Source organism: Carassius auratus, chromosome 46, assembly GCF_003368295.1.
Source record: "Carassius auratus strain Wakin chromosome 46, ASM336829v1, whole genome shotgun sequence".
In the NCBI taxonomy this organism is placed as follows: domain Eukaryota; kingdom Metazoa; phylum Chordata; class Actinopteri; order Cypriniformes; family Cyprinidae; genus Carassius; species Carassius auratus.
In genome coordinates, this window is record NC_039288.1 from 3,202,544 (window position 1) to 3,220,916 (window position 18,373).

An 18,373-nucleotide genomic window follows, 5' to 3' on the forward strand; every position below is an offset into this window, starting at 1 on the left:
TGCTGTGGCTTAAATATATATATATATATATATATATATATATATATATATATATATATATATATATATATATATATATATATATATATATATATATATATATTTAAATATATATACTTTTTTTGTGGTTGAACAAAGACATTTCCTCTAATGCTATTTTTGGCCAGAAGTGATGGTTCAAAGATAAAATGTCTTAATGGTGTATTTGTTTCTTACAAACACACAGCTTTTCACTGCACAAGATGTAACACTGTACAATGCACCGTGTGCAGTTGTGATATAATGCTAAACTTCTCCAAATCATGAACGGCCTCGGGGTGAGTACATTTTCAATTTTCATTTTTGGGTGAACTATTTCTTTAAGCAATGTCAAACAATCGAGCTGCCTCCTTGTTATCCAGTAACATGTAGAAGCTGTCCAAACCTTGGCATAAACCATAGTTCTTTGTTTTTATTTTCTCACATATTTACATACAGGATATGTATTGTCCATTGAAGTATTGTAGGCTTTATTAGTATGGCTATAATCACCCTTGGCTGAATTATGCTGCATAATGCCATAACACACTCTTTCTTATGTGATACTGCTTTAATTATTACGATTTTAAACATATGTGTTTTGATAGACTGTGATTGGCTTTGATGCACATCATTATTGACACAGGCTACATCTTAAGGTGTTGACATACTTCCTGCATTTGTTCTTGCATTACAATAATGTTATTTTCTAAGGAACATATACAGTATTGTTCAAAATAATAGCAGTACAATGTGACTAACCAGAATAATCAAGGTTTTTAGTATATTTTTTATTGCTACGTGGCAAACAAGTTACCAGTAGGTTCAGTAGATTCTCAGAAAACAAACAAGACCCAGCATTCATGATATGCACGCTCTTAAGGCTGTGCAATTGGGCAATTAGTTGAAAGGGGTGTGTTCAAAAAAATAGCAGTGTCTACCTTTGACTGTACAAACTCAAAACTATTTTGTACAAACATTTTTTTTTTCTGGGATTTAGCAATCCTGTGAATCACTAAACTAATATTTAGTTGTATGACCACAGTTTTTTAAAACTGCTTGACATCTGTGTGGCATGGAGTCAACCAACTTGTGGCACCTCTCAGCTGTTATTCCACTCCATGATTCTTTAACAACATTCCACAATTCATTCACATTTCTTGGTTTTGCTTCAGAAACAGCATTTTTGATATCACCCCACAAGTTCTCAATTGGATTAAGGTCTGGAGATTGGGCTGGCCACTCCATAACATTAATTGTGTTGGTTTGGAACCAAGACTTTGCCCGTTTACTAGTGTGTTTTGGGTCATTGTCTTGTTGAAACAACCATTTCAAGGGCATGTCCTCTTCAGCATAGGGCAACATGACCTCTTCAAGTATTTTAACATATGCAAACTGATCCATGATCCCTGGTATGCGATAAATAGGCCCAACACCACAGTAGGAGAAACATGCCCATATCATGATGCTTGCACCTCCATGCTTCACTGTCTTCACTGTGTACTGTGGCTTGAATTCAGAGTTTGGGGGTCGTCTCACAAACTGCCTGTGGCCCTTGGACCCAAAAAGAACAATTTTACTCTCATCAGTCCACAAAATGTTCCTCCATTTCTCTTTAGGCCAGTTGATGTGTTCTTTGGCAAATTGTAACCTCTTCTGCACATGCCTTTTTTTTAACAGAGGGACTTTGCGGGGGATTCTTGAAAATAGATTAGCTTCACACAGACGTCTTCTAACTGTCACAGTACTTACAGGTAACTCCAGACTGTCTTTGATCATCCTGGAGGTGATCATTGGCTGAGCCTTTGCCATTCTGGTTATTCTTCTATCCATTTTGATGGTTGTCTTCCGTTTTCTTCCACGTCTCTCTGGTTTTGCTCTCCATTTTAAGGCATTGGAGATCATTTTAGCTGAACAGCCTATCATTTTTTGCACCTCTTTATAGGTTTTCCCCTCTCTAATCAACTTTTTAATCAAAGTACGCTGTTCTTCTGAACAATGTCTTGAACGACCCATTTTCCTCAGCTTTCAAATGCATGTTCAACAAGTGTTGGCTTCATCCTTAAATAGGGGCCACCTGATTCACACCTGTTTCTTCACAAAATTGATGACCTCAGTGACTGAATGCCACACTGCTATTTTTTTGAACACACCCCTTTCAACTAATTCAACTAATTGCCCAATTGCACAGCCTTAAGAGCGTGCATATCATGAATGCTGGGTCTCATTTGTTTTCTGAGAATCTACTGAACCTACTGGTAACTTGTTTGCCACGTAGCAATAAAAAAAATATACGAAAAACCTTGATTATTCTGGTTAGTCACATTGTACTACTATTATTTTGAACAATACTGTATGAAAGATATTTAAATGTCCTAATCGAACTATGACCTAAACCTGGCTTAGTCTAAGCCCTGACAGTTAAACCAGGCCTCAATAAGCAAATGTGTGCCCATGGTTAATAATTTACATTCAATCTGCCTACAGCATTCCATCACTCCCAGGAAACATATGATGTTCTCTAAAGATGTGCTCTAGCCTGAGAGAGATCGTGCAGCAAGCTTCTTGAAAAATGCTATGTTTGCCCTTCTCAAAACCAGTTCATATACAACAAACACCTTTTATTTTAACCTTTTTACAAGAAGATAAAAAAAAACTACTTTTTTTATGATGCATTTGTGGTGCTTTCTGGACCTTGACAGCCTTTGGTTCTCACTCAGTTTTACTGTATGAGAAAAAGCAGCGTGAACATTCTTCAAAACATCTACTTTTGTGTTTCACAGAAGAAAGTCATATGGGTTTGGAGCAACACGAGAGTAAGGAAATGATGACAGAATGTTTATTTTGGGGTGAATTACTCCTTTAATGAAAGAAAATTGAAAACCGCCAGTGTGCGCACACAAATCTAGGTCAGCGAATCGCCATTCTGGCATAATTACCTTCTGCTAATGTGTTGTGCTTTAATCTTGTGCTACTGCCGGCTTTACGTGCAGATTACAACAACCTGCTATTTTTTCAGCAAGTACACACACACACACACACACACACACACACACACACACACACACACACACACACATCCTCTCTTCACTCTGATTCCATACTCTGACTGAATGCATCAGAGACCACTGGAAATTAGGGCATGCCTGTTTACAAACACACTGTTTCCTTTAAGGTCTGTTAGTCAGAACATCATTTTGGAAATGCTTAAGCGTTGAACAGAGCAAACGGACACCTGCAGACTCGTATATTCGCTTACTCTTCATTCGTTTATATTTCAAACCATATTGATGTGTGGTTTATAGGCAACAAATAAGTTATTAGACTCCATGAGGAAGCTGTTCGACCGTGTGCGTATGTGTGTTTGTTAGCACCTGCATCAGAGCATGCTCCCTTGTTACCCTAAACAATTATCTCCCATTTAAAGCCAGACGCCAAAATCCGGTAAATTCCTCAGTAAAATCTGTGCAGCAGGATCTGTTGTTACAAATGGCGAGTCAGCTGTGCCTTTCAGGGTTGAGATGTGTGACGGGAAAACCAGCGCGACACGAGGACAGGATACCACAGGGGCATGGCAGCATCTAATGGAATCGCAGCTGACAGTGGCAGAGTCCCTCCGTGGCTGTGGCTCTGTCTCAAGTCTAACCCCACGCAGCAAACAGGCCTCCTTAAAACCCTCCTGGAACAAATAATTCATCATCAGCTGCTCCTCGCTGGAGACCTGCAGCCTGACATAAGTTAGTTTAGGATCCAGAGAGTGAATCACGCAATTCCCTTCAAGACTCCAAAAATAGCAGGAGCCAGGGATTGCAAACAATGCCTGGGCTTAATGAGATGCTGATATGAAATCACAATAAGCAATATGTGCAAGCAAAGTGGCATTTCAGTTTTAATGATTTGAATAGCTCGGTGTGTAAATAACTTCTACTCATGTACAGTATTATAGAAAGAATCAGCTGCACTGCACCATTGTATGTATAGGAATTAGTTTATCATTAAGGGTTTTTTTTTTCTTTTTTTTTCTTGTGATTCATGTGGAAATGGTTGGTTTTTAGAAGTAAGTAATCGTTAAGCTTTGAAATGCTGGTCACTTACTGTTCACTGTAGTGCACAAATGTAAAATAGTTACAAATTGCTGTGAGATTCTGGATTAAGCAGAGAGAAAATGGTCTTTTTTTCACAGATTGCGATGATGCGTTTCCCCAGTTATTAACAGTAATATGATTTTGCATTTTCCCACGTTTCAGTGTGGACAAGTTAACTTTTGGAAATACTTGAATTTTTTTTAAAGGCACAATATGTATGTGTCGCTGCTAGAGGTCACTTATTTAAAACAATAACAAAGAGGTACAGTAGCTTGATAATGCAGTGCCAGAGCGTGGAATCATGGGAGTCGTTGTGTTCTCCTCCACAGCCATTTTGGCTTTATGGGGTTATCTTTGGTGACAGAATCTGGAGAACATGTTATTAAATATTGGTGGTCCATCCTAAGTTCATTGGCTTTGACACTACAGTTACAACCCCCCCACCCCACCCCATGGTTTCTACTGACATCTGAGGGCAGGGGGGATTTTGGATATTTTAATGAAAAAAAAAAAGTCGTACATATTGTACGTGTAACCGTTGATTCCCAAAACTGGTCCTGGACAACCCCCATCACTGCACATTTTAGATGTCTCCATGGTGTGTACCAGTCCAGTTTTGACACCGTGGTCCACAGCGGTACATTTAAATGCCATTTTCTGGCATCTCTTCTATCGCATTGCTGCTTGCATATTAACTCCCTCCTCCGACCCCAACTCCATCCACCTGAACCGGTAATCTAATCAGATTTCTTTGTATACAGTTCACTATGTTGCAAACATTCTCTATCATGTATTTCGTTTTTTTCTACAACTGTAAATTGTGAATTGTAATTATGAATGCATATACTGGAAGTGTTCTGTACCCCAGAGGGGTTTGACTGGCTGCCCTCCCCACTCTGACCGAGCATGGCTGCATGGACAAGCAGAGAACAGAAGCATACAATCAACACTAACTGTATGCTATATAATTGTAATAAGCATACTTGTATCCACTTCAGCACGTGTCAATGTCATAATGTTTGAAACAAGCTGGCATGCTTTACTGTTCACAGACCAGGCTGAGAATGAATTCCAGAGTCACACTTCAATTGACGCTCATGAAATAAAATGAAAAAATATAATTTACATGATATGTGTAATGTGCTTCGTAACTGTCAATGTGAAGGTAGTCCTCAAACCCTCTGCCCCATCATGCTCGGTTTTGGTACCTCTGTATTTTATATGTCTAAATCAATTTATTTCAATAAGAATCCACACAAAACAACAATTTCACATAAGGGCGAAAGATTTCCCACGCAGATTTGTCACATTTGTCACAAACATATGCCATATTGTCCAACAGAAATCTGCATGGTTTGAAGTAACTTCTGAGCGAGCTGTGCTCACTCACATTTCTGAACTGACAATGGATCTCTTTTGCCTGGAAAATTTCGCCAACATGCACACACCTTAACAGAGAACTCTGTCATCATTTATTCACCCTCATGTTGTTCCAAAGCTGTGTGACTTTCTTTCTTCTGCAGAACACACGAGATAATATTCTGAAGAACATCAGACTCAACTGGCGTTTATTATATGCACAAAAACAAAAACTGAAACGCTTTTCAAAATATCTTCTTTTGCGTTCAATAAAAGAAAAAAAGTCATACAGGTTTGGAACGACATCAGGGTAAGAAACTGGTGACAGAAGCTTTAAGCGTTACAATTTTACTCTGAGTGGAAGATAACAAGATGAAGAAGAAAAACTTCAGAAGGTTACTTTAACCTTGACTGGTGAAGAAGAAAAAACGAACACGTTGGAAAATAAAAACAAGACTCATGCTGATTACTGAATATCCCTCAGGTATTTGATAGGAACGTGGTGCCGCCCCTCTCCTGGGCAAAACTGTTGCTTAGCAACATTTCATCTAAAGGAAACGCCCACAAAGTAAGCTTAACATCATTCATACACAACTAACATCCAAAGGTTATTACTCAGATATAAAGAATGTTTATGGATTTCCTGCAGACTGTAATTTATATAAAGAGATGTAGTGGGTGTCAACTCAGTGCACTTTATGTTGACCCTCCTATGGTTATTCTACGGTGAGATTGCATTAAATAAAAACTTGGTTTGAGCAACTCTTTCTAAGTCAAATAAATAAATAAATACTAATAATAACTTAAATAATAAAGACCTTGTGTGTTCTCTTAAGCGCCAGCTCTTGTGATTTCATGTCCCTGGAATCTTAAGCTCATACAGTGTTTATCTTTGGGCTGTTTTAAGATTTCATGTGCTGATTTGGGGGGAAATGTTTGATAAATGGAGCTGAAAGCACAGTTGTATTTGTCAAATTAATAAAAACACAAGGATAAGGTTACATATAGAACTTTATAAATAATGGGTGCTATATACTGTGGATATCTATGGATCTTTCTGTGGATTTCTGCAGTTGCAGGTTCAGTGTTGGACTGCATGTTAGTGCTGCTAAAATAGCCTACGCTTCCAGACAGTGCTGCTCACATCCTTTCCACACCTGCCTTGTCCTGCAGATTCACAGCAGCTGATAATGGACCTGTAGTGCATTAAAGGGAGAGTTCACCAAAAATGAGGCTTAGTAAATAATGATGTCATTCCAATTCTGCATGCTGTTATTTTTTCCCTGGAAAATAAAATAATATATATATTTTTAAGGATTCTCAAATGGATTTTTTTTTTTTTTTTTGAGGTCAACAAGGAAATAACTTGACCAGAAGCACTGCTTTAAAGTTAAAAAGCCTTAATGCTGGATATGTTTTTCTTTCAGACACACAGCTTTTCATTCATGATTAATTGAATTATTGGAGTGGTGTGGATTACTTCTGAATTATTGTGATGTTTTTATCAGCTGCTTTCACTCTCGTTCTGACGGCACCCATTCACTGCAGAAGATGCATTGGTGGGCAAGTAATAGCATGCTAAATTTGTCCAAATCTGTTCTGAAAAAAATAAATAAAGTAAAAACCCGGGGAGAAAGAGAGATAGAGAAATAGAGAATCAAAATGTCAATCAAGCAAGATGTTTCACCCTCGAATCAGCCAGTAGTTTATGAGTTGGGGCAAACTAGCTAGTGCTCTTACTGTCCAGTGAGGCAGCAGCCTGTCTCTTGAGGATCTGACAGATCTCTTTAGCTCTGTGTGTGACTGTGTGCATGGAAGTTTGCAACAGTTGTTGGGCGGTGGCAAGAAAACCTAAAAGCACAAAGCAAATCTCTAGGGTTTAATAGGACTTTATCTGTATCTGATCAGCACTTAACTGAAGATTTCCAATGCTTATATTTAATTTTCTATGTGCTGTCTTCTGTGTAATATCATAAAATATTCATAGTTTTGCATATAGTTGCACACTCACACAATCCTCTTGATACTCATACACATAGAATTTTGAATCTTATAGCAATGTAATAAAATAAAAATGCACACACACACACACACACACACTGTCAATTGATTAAAAAAATAATAACATTTTCTGTAATTAATGGGGATTATTTGCATATTTATATAGTCATAATTTCACATTGAATCTCCAAATTAATGTAAAAACAACATAAAGTTGGTATATTTTGAATGTTTTTGATATATGGGTCACACTACGCTGCCCAGAAGCAACATGGAGCCGAGGATCAGCGAAATAAGACTCTATTAATCCAACACAGGGAATAATCAACGTGGAACACTGAGGAAGACAAACAAATGTGGTTTGTAGAACTGACAAAACTGAACTAAAAGGACAAGGCTTATAAAGACAGGATAATGAAGGGCAGACAGGTGCATGGATTAACTTAAATAACGGGGACTTGGAACACATGGGGAAGAAACTAGACACACCTGGAATCAAATTAACCAAACACAGGAGACAGAAACTGGGTCACGGAGAACATGGGGAATGGAAAACACAACATAATGAGTCCAGGGGTGTGACATTACTACTGCAAGGTGCTACCTCGCACCCTGGAACAACAATGGGGGGGGGGGTGGGCTTGGAGGGGGCCAGAAGACAGGGACCACAGCGGACCACGGCGGAGCTGGAGGATGGCAGTCCCGTGCAGCTCGCACTGCAATGATGGTGGGCTGAGGGTGAGAAGAGGAGCTGACAGACGACAACGGTGGAGGAGGCAGAATCGGTTGGGAGGGTGGGCAGTTTTGGAGAATCAGGAGCCCATCCTGAGCTTGACACCGGGATCAGGCATTGGAGAACTGCAAGCCCCCGAGTAAGAGTCTATAAGATCCTCCACCTCAGTTTGACGCTCCATATTTTGCTCACCCTCAGCCGTGATGCAGGGGGCGGAGCTCCACTCCGCACTCCCACCGTCCACGGCTTGCTCCCTCATAGTGGGCACTGTAGCCAGCTCTCGCATCTGGTCTGATGGGTTGCACACTGGGTTTACCTAAAAAATGCTTTACTTATAGCTAGCTACTCCCTTACACAATGTATTATAACGTGACATCAATTAGACTTATTACTTGTTGTTGTAGGTTCCCTTGAAGACCTTTAACTGACATTCGTAAATACATTAGTCAAAGAATACTGTGCAGGGAACATTGAAGTCTTCCAGGATAATTGCCTCTCTATGGAAGAGTCCTGGTATCTAAAATCCAACACAAAAGAGGTCTGCTTTCATAAAATAAGAAAAGAAAAAGTGATTTCTTCTTCCATAAAGCAACATTTAATTTGTTAAATGAACACTAAGTTTCTGTAGCTATTATCTGTGCCTTTTAAAAGTAGAACACATTGAGTTTGGACTGGCTTTGATGTTCCAGTGGTGTGAACGTATAAAAATGAAAAATGAATAAAAAAGCATTTAAATTAGAGAGATACTGTGGCCAAAAACCGCAGGCTAAAGTCTCCATCTGTATATCTAGACAGTCACATCTACTCAAATTTCTGGGTAATATGGCCTGGTTTACTTGAAATCATAAAGCTTTGTGTTTTCAAAGACAATTCTTCTGAGGACACATATGAGGGAGACACAAGAGGAATCGGCCTGTCTGATGAAAACAGCTACCTGCTGGGAGACCTTAGAGACTCTTCAAATGAAAGAAAAGCTTTTAAAAATTAAGAATGCCAATGCTTTCAGAGATGTAGTGTACAGTCATGAAATAACAACAGGAAATCTGCCAGCCATGAGTTGAGTTGGAGCTATTTAAAGTAAGCCAGTCAACTGCTATAATCCAGTATATTTAAAAAAGGAGCAGCATACAAGAGGTGGAGGCATGCATGCATTTATGAATACAGCTCATGCCCTACTTACAAATGAATGCACTGTCACTCCTCTGTCTATGTATCCATTCATCCATCCATCTATCCAGGTATCCATCTATCTATCTATCTATCTATCTATCTGTCTGTCTGTCTGTCTGTCTGTCTGTCTGTCTGTCTGTCTATCTATCTATCTATCTATCTATCTATCTATCTATCTATCTATCTATCTATCTATCTAGCAAGTAGCATACTTTCCACAGTAGTAGGGTAGACCAGAGCAGAATAAATATTTTTCTTTTTATTGAATATTGATGAGACAACTGAGTTTTGTAAAAAGCGAAATGATAACAAATGCAAAACGTGTAGCTTTATCTACAATAAAGAAAACAGAGATAAAGAATATCACATGAAAATAATTTTGACATAACATTATGCGGTTGAACTTTATTTTAAGGTGTCCTTGGTACAATGTAATTATATATATAATTTCTGAGTAGTATTAATAAACTACATGTACTTACTACATGGTTAGGGTTAGGATTTGGGTTTAGATTAGGGTTACTTGCAGGCATTTGTTTTTAAAATAATAAAACAACAATCACATTAAGAAAAATAATCAGCATGGGGGGGGGGGGTTCTTTTTAATCTTTAAGTTTTGCATCATGCAAATTTCTCGTCGCTGCCTTTCTCTTGCTCACTGGGGTTTGTAAGGCAATATTCTCTATAAAGCTGCTTTGTTAAAGCACAGACACATTTGAATTGAAAATGTTTTGTTTAGGTTTATCCTCTAATAGTATGCAGGAAGAAAGATAGTGTCAATTTAAAATAAAGTAAACATATTCCAGATTTTAAGCATTTATGTTGCATTATACAATGGCGTGACAAGCCTTTATATATATATATATATATATATATATATATATATATATATATATATATATATATATATATATATATATATATATATATTGATTATTGTTTAATCTGTTATCATTATAATACCACCCTTAATAATTTTTGCAAAAATAATAAATTAATCTTTATTCCTGACCGTTGTATTTTAAGAAGGGTGTCACTTTCTAGCACACCAAGGACCCCTTAATGAGAAATAGGGTGAGGCTGGCAGTAGGTATGGTTTTCGCTGTCCATGGTCCTGAAAATGTCTGTGGATTCCTCCACTGAACACAACCTCACACATCAAGAGAACACTTTTTCTAGAAGTACAGTAAGTCATTGGCAAATGATTGAATTAACCTCACGAGCGCACAAAATGTCATTCCAGGCAGTCGGTTTCCTGTAGATAAATCAGTATGCTGACTGCATGAAGTATAGCTAACATAGCTGACTGACGTTGATATTACACAGACGGGTAACAGCAACGCCACAGCATCGCGTGCATACTCCTTTAAGATGATGTAATTTTTGATAACCTATTATGTTTTTTTTTTTCGCGCGCTGAGGCAACGCCAGCTGAGGCGGTTATTTTCCCGCGCCACAGCCCTGATCGCGCGCAACGAGAGCTATGCAGCATCATCTTCACTTCTAAACCCCACCACCACGCAAACCCTGGATTATGTCAGAGGACCACAGACGGGATTTTCTTCTGGGTAACAGCTGGGATTATTGATCAACCCCACAGCCGCTAGGCTATAAAATGAGCTTTGAACTGTTTTCAGTTATTTTCTTTTGAAACTATCCAGTCTGTTTCTACTTGATCGTCAGAAGTTGGATTCGAACCGTTGCTGGACTTGTAAGGAACTTTGGACCTGCCTTACAGGAATAAAAAAAGGTTTTATTCTATAATGTGTTTTACAGAAATTAAACAACGTCTGCCGTTTGCGCTCAAATGCACTAGCTTTTTCAGGCGCGTGAATAAGCAGCCGTGTCCATCCGCTCCTAAACAACCCAGACTCGTTCACGCGGTGCGACTCTCTGGTGCGCGCGCGTAGTTCCTCCTCGGATTCATCAACGTTCATTTCCCTCTCTTTCGATTTGTTTCATCTGCGGAGAAGATGCGGATTTTTTTTTTAAATAAAGTAACTGCAAGGTACCTGCTCCAATTAGTTGGTTGAAATGCTATTTTTATTGCCATTTAATGTGCATGGTCCATCGTCGGTATCTTCTAAATCATCCCCGAAGCTGTAGAGCGAACTTTTCGAATACGGATATTTTTATTTATTTATTTTTGGCACCCATGACCGAAACAATGGCGTTAAGTGGAAACTCTAGAGCTAAAGACAACAGTTTTCCAGACGTTATTGAACTAAACGTCGGGGGGCAAGTCTATTATACCCGTCACGCCACGTTAATCGGCAACCCCGGCTCCCTTTTGGGGAAGATATTCTCTCCTAAAAATAACGCATCGAATGATCTGGCCAGGGACCCCAAGGGTCGTTACTTCATCGACAGGGATGGGTTTTTGTTCAGATATGTGTTAGACTACCTCAGAGACAAGCAGGTTGTGCTCCCTGACCACTTCCCTGAGAAGGGACGGCTGAGGAAAGAAGCGGAATACTTTCAATTGCCAGACTTGGTTAAACTCTTAACCCCGGACGACCTGAAGCCCAGTCCCGATGAATACATCCACAGTGATTACGAGGACGGCTCTCAAGGAAGCGACCAGCGGATGTGCCCTCCACCGTCGCTCGTTCCCGCCGACAGAAAAAGCGGGTTCATCACAGTCGGATATCGCGGGTCTTGTACGATGGGCAGGGAGAGTCAAAGCGACGCCAAATTCCGGAGGGTGCCGCGGATTATGATATGTGGAAGGATTGCCCTGGCCAAAGAAGTTTTTGGCGAGACCTTAAACGAGAGCAGGGACCCAGACAGGACCCCTGAGAGATACACGTCCCGCTTTTACCTCAAGTTCAAGCACCTGGAGCGCTCTTTCGACATGCTCTCGGAGTGCGGCTTCCAGATGGTCGCCTGTAACTCGTCAGTGACGGCCTCGTTCGTCAGCCAGCATTCTGACGACAAGATATGGTCAAGTTACACTGAGTACGTCTTTTACCGTAAGTTTCTCCTCTAAAGTTTGGTCTACATTTTGATGCTTTCCCATTTCTGCTGAACACAACCATCACATATGAGGTTTACCTCGCACTACCACTAGACGGCGCACTTACACTTTTTTCCCTCCCTCCTCCACTCAAGGTCTCATAGGGACAAGTAGTATTATGAGTATCCAGTAGTATACTGAAAGCTGGATTTTAAAGTATGTTGTTTTTTTATAGTTTAGTTACTAGTTCACTTGTACTTATGACTTCCATCCTTCTACTATCTCCTTTAGTTAGTAGTACATTTTGCCAAACTTCTCCGAGGTTATGTGTTTCAGATATTAACTAATTACCTCAAATTAGTAGACTATATATTTATTACAATGGATAAATATCACAGACTGATGACATGTTTTCATAGTTACTAACAGCATCTCTCTCTCTCTCTCTCTCTCTCTCTCTCTCTCTCTCTATATATATATATATATATATATATATATATATATATATTAATGTGTATTTACAACACTAAAGCTACTTTATGGTTTATTACCTAGGCATTAAATTGCAGAAACTAGTTAACATTGCTCATATGGACACTGTCAAGTTTTTTATTTATTTATTTATTTAATTGGGTCAAATGGAAACGGAAACATTATATATTTTTGTTCTAGTTTCTGTTCACTAGCTTACCCAACTATGAAAACATCTGCTTCTGAGATCCCCGGAAATGTGAAAAGAGTACATAAATATAGTAACTATTCTTTTTTTTAATTATTCCAATAGTTACTAGTTTCTCTTCTAGTTGTATTTATTAGATTCATATTAGAATGATTCAATTGTTAATAATAACAATTGGTATACTCAGTAGTTAACAGGTACTAGTTTTTATTCTCTTAATAGTTGGTAAATAATAATAGGTCCTAGAAACCAACTGAATTGTCTCAAGTAATTTAAGAATAAGTAGTATCTATTAGATCTGGAATCAGCAACAACTGGAGTAAATATAGTTGGAAATGAACAGTTGATCTCCGAATCGCAGATCAACAGAAAAATGTGGAATATGTTTGAAGTATCAATGCAATATTTACTAATGTGACTGATTGGTATTGGATTAAGTACTAATATCTATTGAATAATGAAACTGAAAAAGATGGATAGATTACTTTAGTTTTTTTTTAATATATATATATATATATATATATAAGTATGTAAGTAGCCTAGTGTTTCAAAAATAAGAATAGAAGTTAGTTAGAAAAATGTTAAAATGGTTTGCTTCAGTTAAATTCCTTTTCATGTGAGAATTTTTTATTTAGATCCTTAAGTGTTGCTCACTAGATACAGTGATTCTTGTCAAGACACAACAGACAGTTGTGTATAAGTTTCCTGTTTTAATGTGCCCAGCCACTGAAAGCTTTTATATAAGACATTTACCTGGTAAGTAATGCTGTCGAAAAGAGTGACCCCTCCTTCCGCCCTGATTGTCTATCTCTGCGAGCATCTCGATGGAGTGGCAGAGGATGATGGCTTTCTGTAATAGCTCTCATAACATTTTATGATGTAACAAAACACCTACTTCAGGCCGGTAGTAGCTAATGTGCTGTGGAGCCAGCAGTGGCCCTGCCACAAGGCAAAATGGAGGAAGCACATAATGGATTTTATACTGAGCCCATTAAAGAGATTGCAGCTGCCATTTAAATTGACATTTTTAGTAGGTTACAGCCTTACTACCTCTTACTATTGGTGTCTTGGTGGACCTTCTTACCAACACAACAACATAACTGCTATTTTTTATTACAAACAAGGTGACAAATGCATGCATGTGGCATCCTAAGCTTACAGGAGTGTTCACTCGCAGTTTTGTATCTGAACATTTCTGTAGCAAAAGGAAAAAAGCCTAGTTTTGCATTTTTGTTATTGCATTTATAATGTTTTTTTTTTTATGTGCATATACGTTATTTTGTCGAGGTCATCATTACAAACTACAGGATCTGCAGTACTGGTAAAAGCCTCATACAGTAAAAATATTAAAATTTTATGAATGAAACCGAATCATCAAACTGATACTGCATTTCTACTGCTAAACTTTCATTATGGTTTTCAAGCCGCTAGAATATTAATATCTTTCTTTCATTTATCAACCACTAACCCAGGTTTGTGAAAGTGGCATGCAGCAGGAAGGAGTTTAGCAAGTTTCAGAGTGTTTTTCTGAGTTGATATCCAGCCTCCTCACAACCCAGCAAGCCTGTTGAATTTGCTTTGCCTCTGGCAGAGCGCACCAGTTGCTTTTTATAGGCTTCACCGCCCTGACGCAAAGTCTACCCAAAGTGCAATCCCTTGAAGGCAAATTTATTCACCAGTTTGTTGCCTGGTTAGAGTGATGGACAATCAATCATTGGCAGTGACAGGTCGAGGACTTTCTGCAGTCTGCCTACAGTGCTGTAAATCACGTCATTGGCTTTTGCAGTGACGATGTCACCTTTTACCACACTCCAGAAACAAATCAGCCTAACCTGACATTAGCATCAACATGATATTGAGAAAAATGTACACACAGATCATTCCAGTAAAGGTGTCTTACACTAATATGATAAAGATCTGCAAGCTTAGGTACGTTTAAAGGAATATTCCTGGTTTAGTAAAGACAACATTTGTGGTATGTTGATTTCCTCAACAAACATTTTATATAATAATAATAATAATAATAAGTATATAAAAAACATAAAATAAAATACTGTGTGGCTCTTTTGTGAATAACACAAATGCACATACAGTACATACAGTATTGGGGATGCATACATTTACCCCTAAAATACCAACTGGCATGTGCATGCACATATTAGATCGTGAATGAAGCAACAGAAGGAGATTGGTTAAAAAAGGAAAAGCTGGGTGGTTTGGGGTGGTGTGGTGTTGTCCTGCTTAAACTGATTTATCTTGCTAGAGAATGAGTCATGACTGTTGTGATGCTCCACTTGTTAATGTAGGTGCAGCTGCCCCCCTGCTCAGTCCAGAGGGACCTAACTCTGAATGTAGCATCTGCATTATTCTCTACCATCTCTTTCAATTAATCTTATATTATTAAAGTTCGTTTACACAAATAACAGGAAGGCTTTTTAATCTTGTTAATATGAAGTATGTAATTGCTGTACATTTTACTTCTGTATATATGCAGTTCATTTAGTCAGCTGCTTTCTCCTTAAAGTGAAATGCTGCTGTGAAGAATATGGCATCTAAGGACTAATGTTTTTGCTCCCTGTAATTTTTTATTTATTTATAGTGGGTATACTGTATATGGACACCACACTCTCTTGGCAATTTATTATTATTGTTTTCATGTATAAGATAGGTTTAGGGGGGAACCTTCATCTGCTGTACGGAACACATCGTACAAATAATGGCTACCCCAAAAAGCCTAAAAAAATGGAAATTGCTTGTTTCCGGAAATAAGGTAAAAATAATTTGGCCTTCTTATGCCAAGAAAAGATTAATTCAGATTGTGGAATGCCATGTGGTTTGACTCCCCAAACATGTATTATTAATTCATGATAAATACTTAAAATACATAAAAAAAATACATAAATACAATTTTAAGAGCTTTGTACATGAATTTTAAACTAACGATCAGTAAATCTTACTTGTGGTGTTGATGATTTCACATAGGCCTATTCATAAACATCTGGTCATCTGCAAGAAGACAGCTGTTAGATGAATTCTACAGAATTACATCTGAACAAAAACTCTCTATTTGATGAGAAGCCGGAGGTTGGACTGCTATTGTTATTGATTTTTTTCTTCTTCTTCTTTTTGTTTGGTTAATGATGTCGATGGCACTGCATCCAAAACAGGCTCCATTCCAAAAGAGAATGTTTTCAAAATACCAGATAAATTTGTCCCGGTGTGTATGTTCATTATAACAATATATTCATCTGAGATGCATCATGCATCAAATGCTAAAGTATGTACATAAATAGTCCAAGGAAGAGAAACTACAATATTGCTTATTCTCATTGGGGAACTCTCTCATATAGTACAACTACATTAGTTTAATAATGTTAAGTTTACATTGTACTTCAAGGTATATTTCAGAATCTCATGATTGAAAGATGGCCTTTACCCTTCTGCATTCTGATTTTTATAATAGTACCCCTTTTTTCTAACATGAAACTCAGAAAGTTCTTGACAGGGGGGACCACTGGCCCCTCAGCTGTGAGGCCTTTGAGCCTTCAAATCCCTGCCCATCAAAGTCTGGTCTGTCATGTCTCTCATTAGGCCTCTTGAACTGGTTTACTGACTTGTTCACTGATTAACCTGACTTGGAGTTAGTGAGATAATTGTGGAGGTCTGTGGCTTAATATGAATGACAGCATGCTAGGGCCCATGTGAGGTGGCTAACAACTGGCAACAATTACTAAAATCCATCACCGCTGAATCTCATTTTATCCAATTAGGTGAAGTTCCAGCCTGATGTGTCTGGGCCAAGCTGCTGCTTAAACATTTGGCTCTTGTTTTGTATGTGTCTAGAACGACAGCACTTAGGACTTATTTCTTTTTCTTATGCTTTTTCGGTTGGAAGAGAAGAGAAGAAGGCAGGGGAATAAGATTAGGAAATTACATGAATACAGATCATTCTTGGCCTATAAAAGCTCTATGATGTGTCTAACATGCCCAGTGTATGCATCCAAACCTGCTAAACTGCATGCAAAAAGCAGTCTGTCAAATTAAAAATATCACAGTCGGCGAATTATACTCATATGACACATTACATCAGCATTTTGATTTATATTTAATATGACTAAATCAACCTAAGCAAACAAAAGTCATTTTTTATGAGTTAGGTCAGATAGAAATAGGTATAGATTGTATGTTGCTATTTACAGTATATGTCTAAGAATATGATGCTTCCAAAAAACAGATGCCAATGCAGCACTGTGACTATGCTATCCATTCTGAATTCTGCCTGTGCTATTTTTGGATGGTTATGTCATTTTATTAGCATTAATACCCAGTGTTTCCGCACAAACGATTAACAAGTCAAGGACCGCATGTCCTTAAAACTGCCGGATCGACTGCGTGGGACTGTTTTCTGCTGCTCTTGTTTTTCTGAGCCCTAGTTTTCTCTGAGCTCTGCTGTCTCTTGATTTCCACCCCCGTATCCATCCAGGCATGTCTGCTTCTTATTGAACTGCTTCAGAGAGCCAACTGTTTTCTTAAGCTTGTGAATTCAGAGGACGTGCTCCTGGCACTGCAGGAGCTGTGCTCGCTGCTCAGACAAGGCTTTGTTGCTTAATTTGGTTTGCACGGTGTGAATAAAAATAATGGCCAAAAATTGAGATGCCATCCTTTTTTTTTTTTTTTTTTTTTTTTGAACGAAATATAGTAGGATCTTAGCAAAGCTTGAGGAGTATGAAAGAAAAACCTTTAAATATAAAGAGCAAACGGGAGGATTTTTATAGATTTCTGAAGCTCAATTCAGAAGACGCCCATCCATCCCATCCAAAGTGCACACACGCAGCAGTGAACACACACCCGGAGCAGTGGGCAGCCATTTATGCTGTGGTGCAGTTGGGGGTTCAGTGCTCAAGGGCACCGAAATCATGGTATTGCCAGTCCGAGACTCAAACCCACAACCCTAGGGTCAGGAGTCAAACTCTCTAACCACTTGGCCAAGACTTCCCCGAAAACATTATTACAGTTTAGGTTGTACACCCACCTCTATCTCTTCCTCCGAGGTCATCACTACAAATCTGTGAATGGTTTCATCCTCAGTTAAAGGCTTCTCTCCAGCTCCCCACCAGCCATCCCCCACTAGGGTGTTCTGATTCTGTTGTTCTCATCACAGGAATAAATTACATTATAAAATATATTAAAAAGGAAAAGTTATCTTTAAGTTTTATTATATTTCACAGGATTAGTGTCTGTTGGATCAAATAATTACAGCTTTGGTGAACATAAGAAGGTTCCATCAAAAACAAGTCTTACCAGTCTCAAACTTTATAAATGGTAGTCTACATTGTCCTGTTAAACAGATATATCACACCAAATAATTTCAC

General features: G+C 38.4%; 1 protein-coding gene across 1 annotated transcript in view; it reads left to right on the forward strand.

Annotated features, from left to right (window-relative positions):
- Window positions 1–10,851: 10,851 nt before the first annotated feature.
- LOC113063869 (BTB/POZ domain-containing protein KCTD16-like) overlaps window positions 10,852–18,373 on the forward strand; it is a 64,665-nt gene continuing 57,143 nt past the window's right edge. The window contains exon 1 of the mRNA XM_026234268.1: window positions 10,852–12,338. Within this exon, the coding sequence (XP_026090053.1) occupies window positions 11,423–12,338 (916 nt within the window). The 5' untranslated portion in view covers window positions 10,852–11,422. The remainder of the gene's footprint in view (window positions 12,339–18,373) is intronic.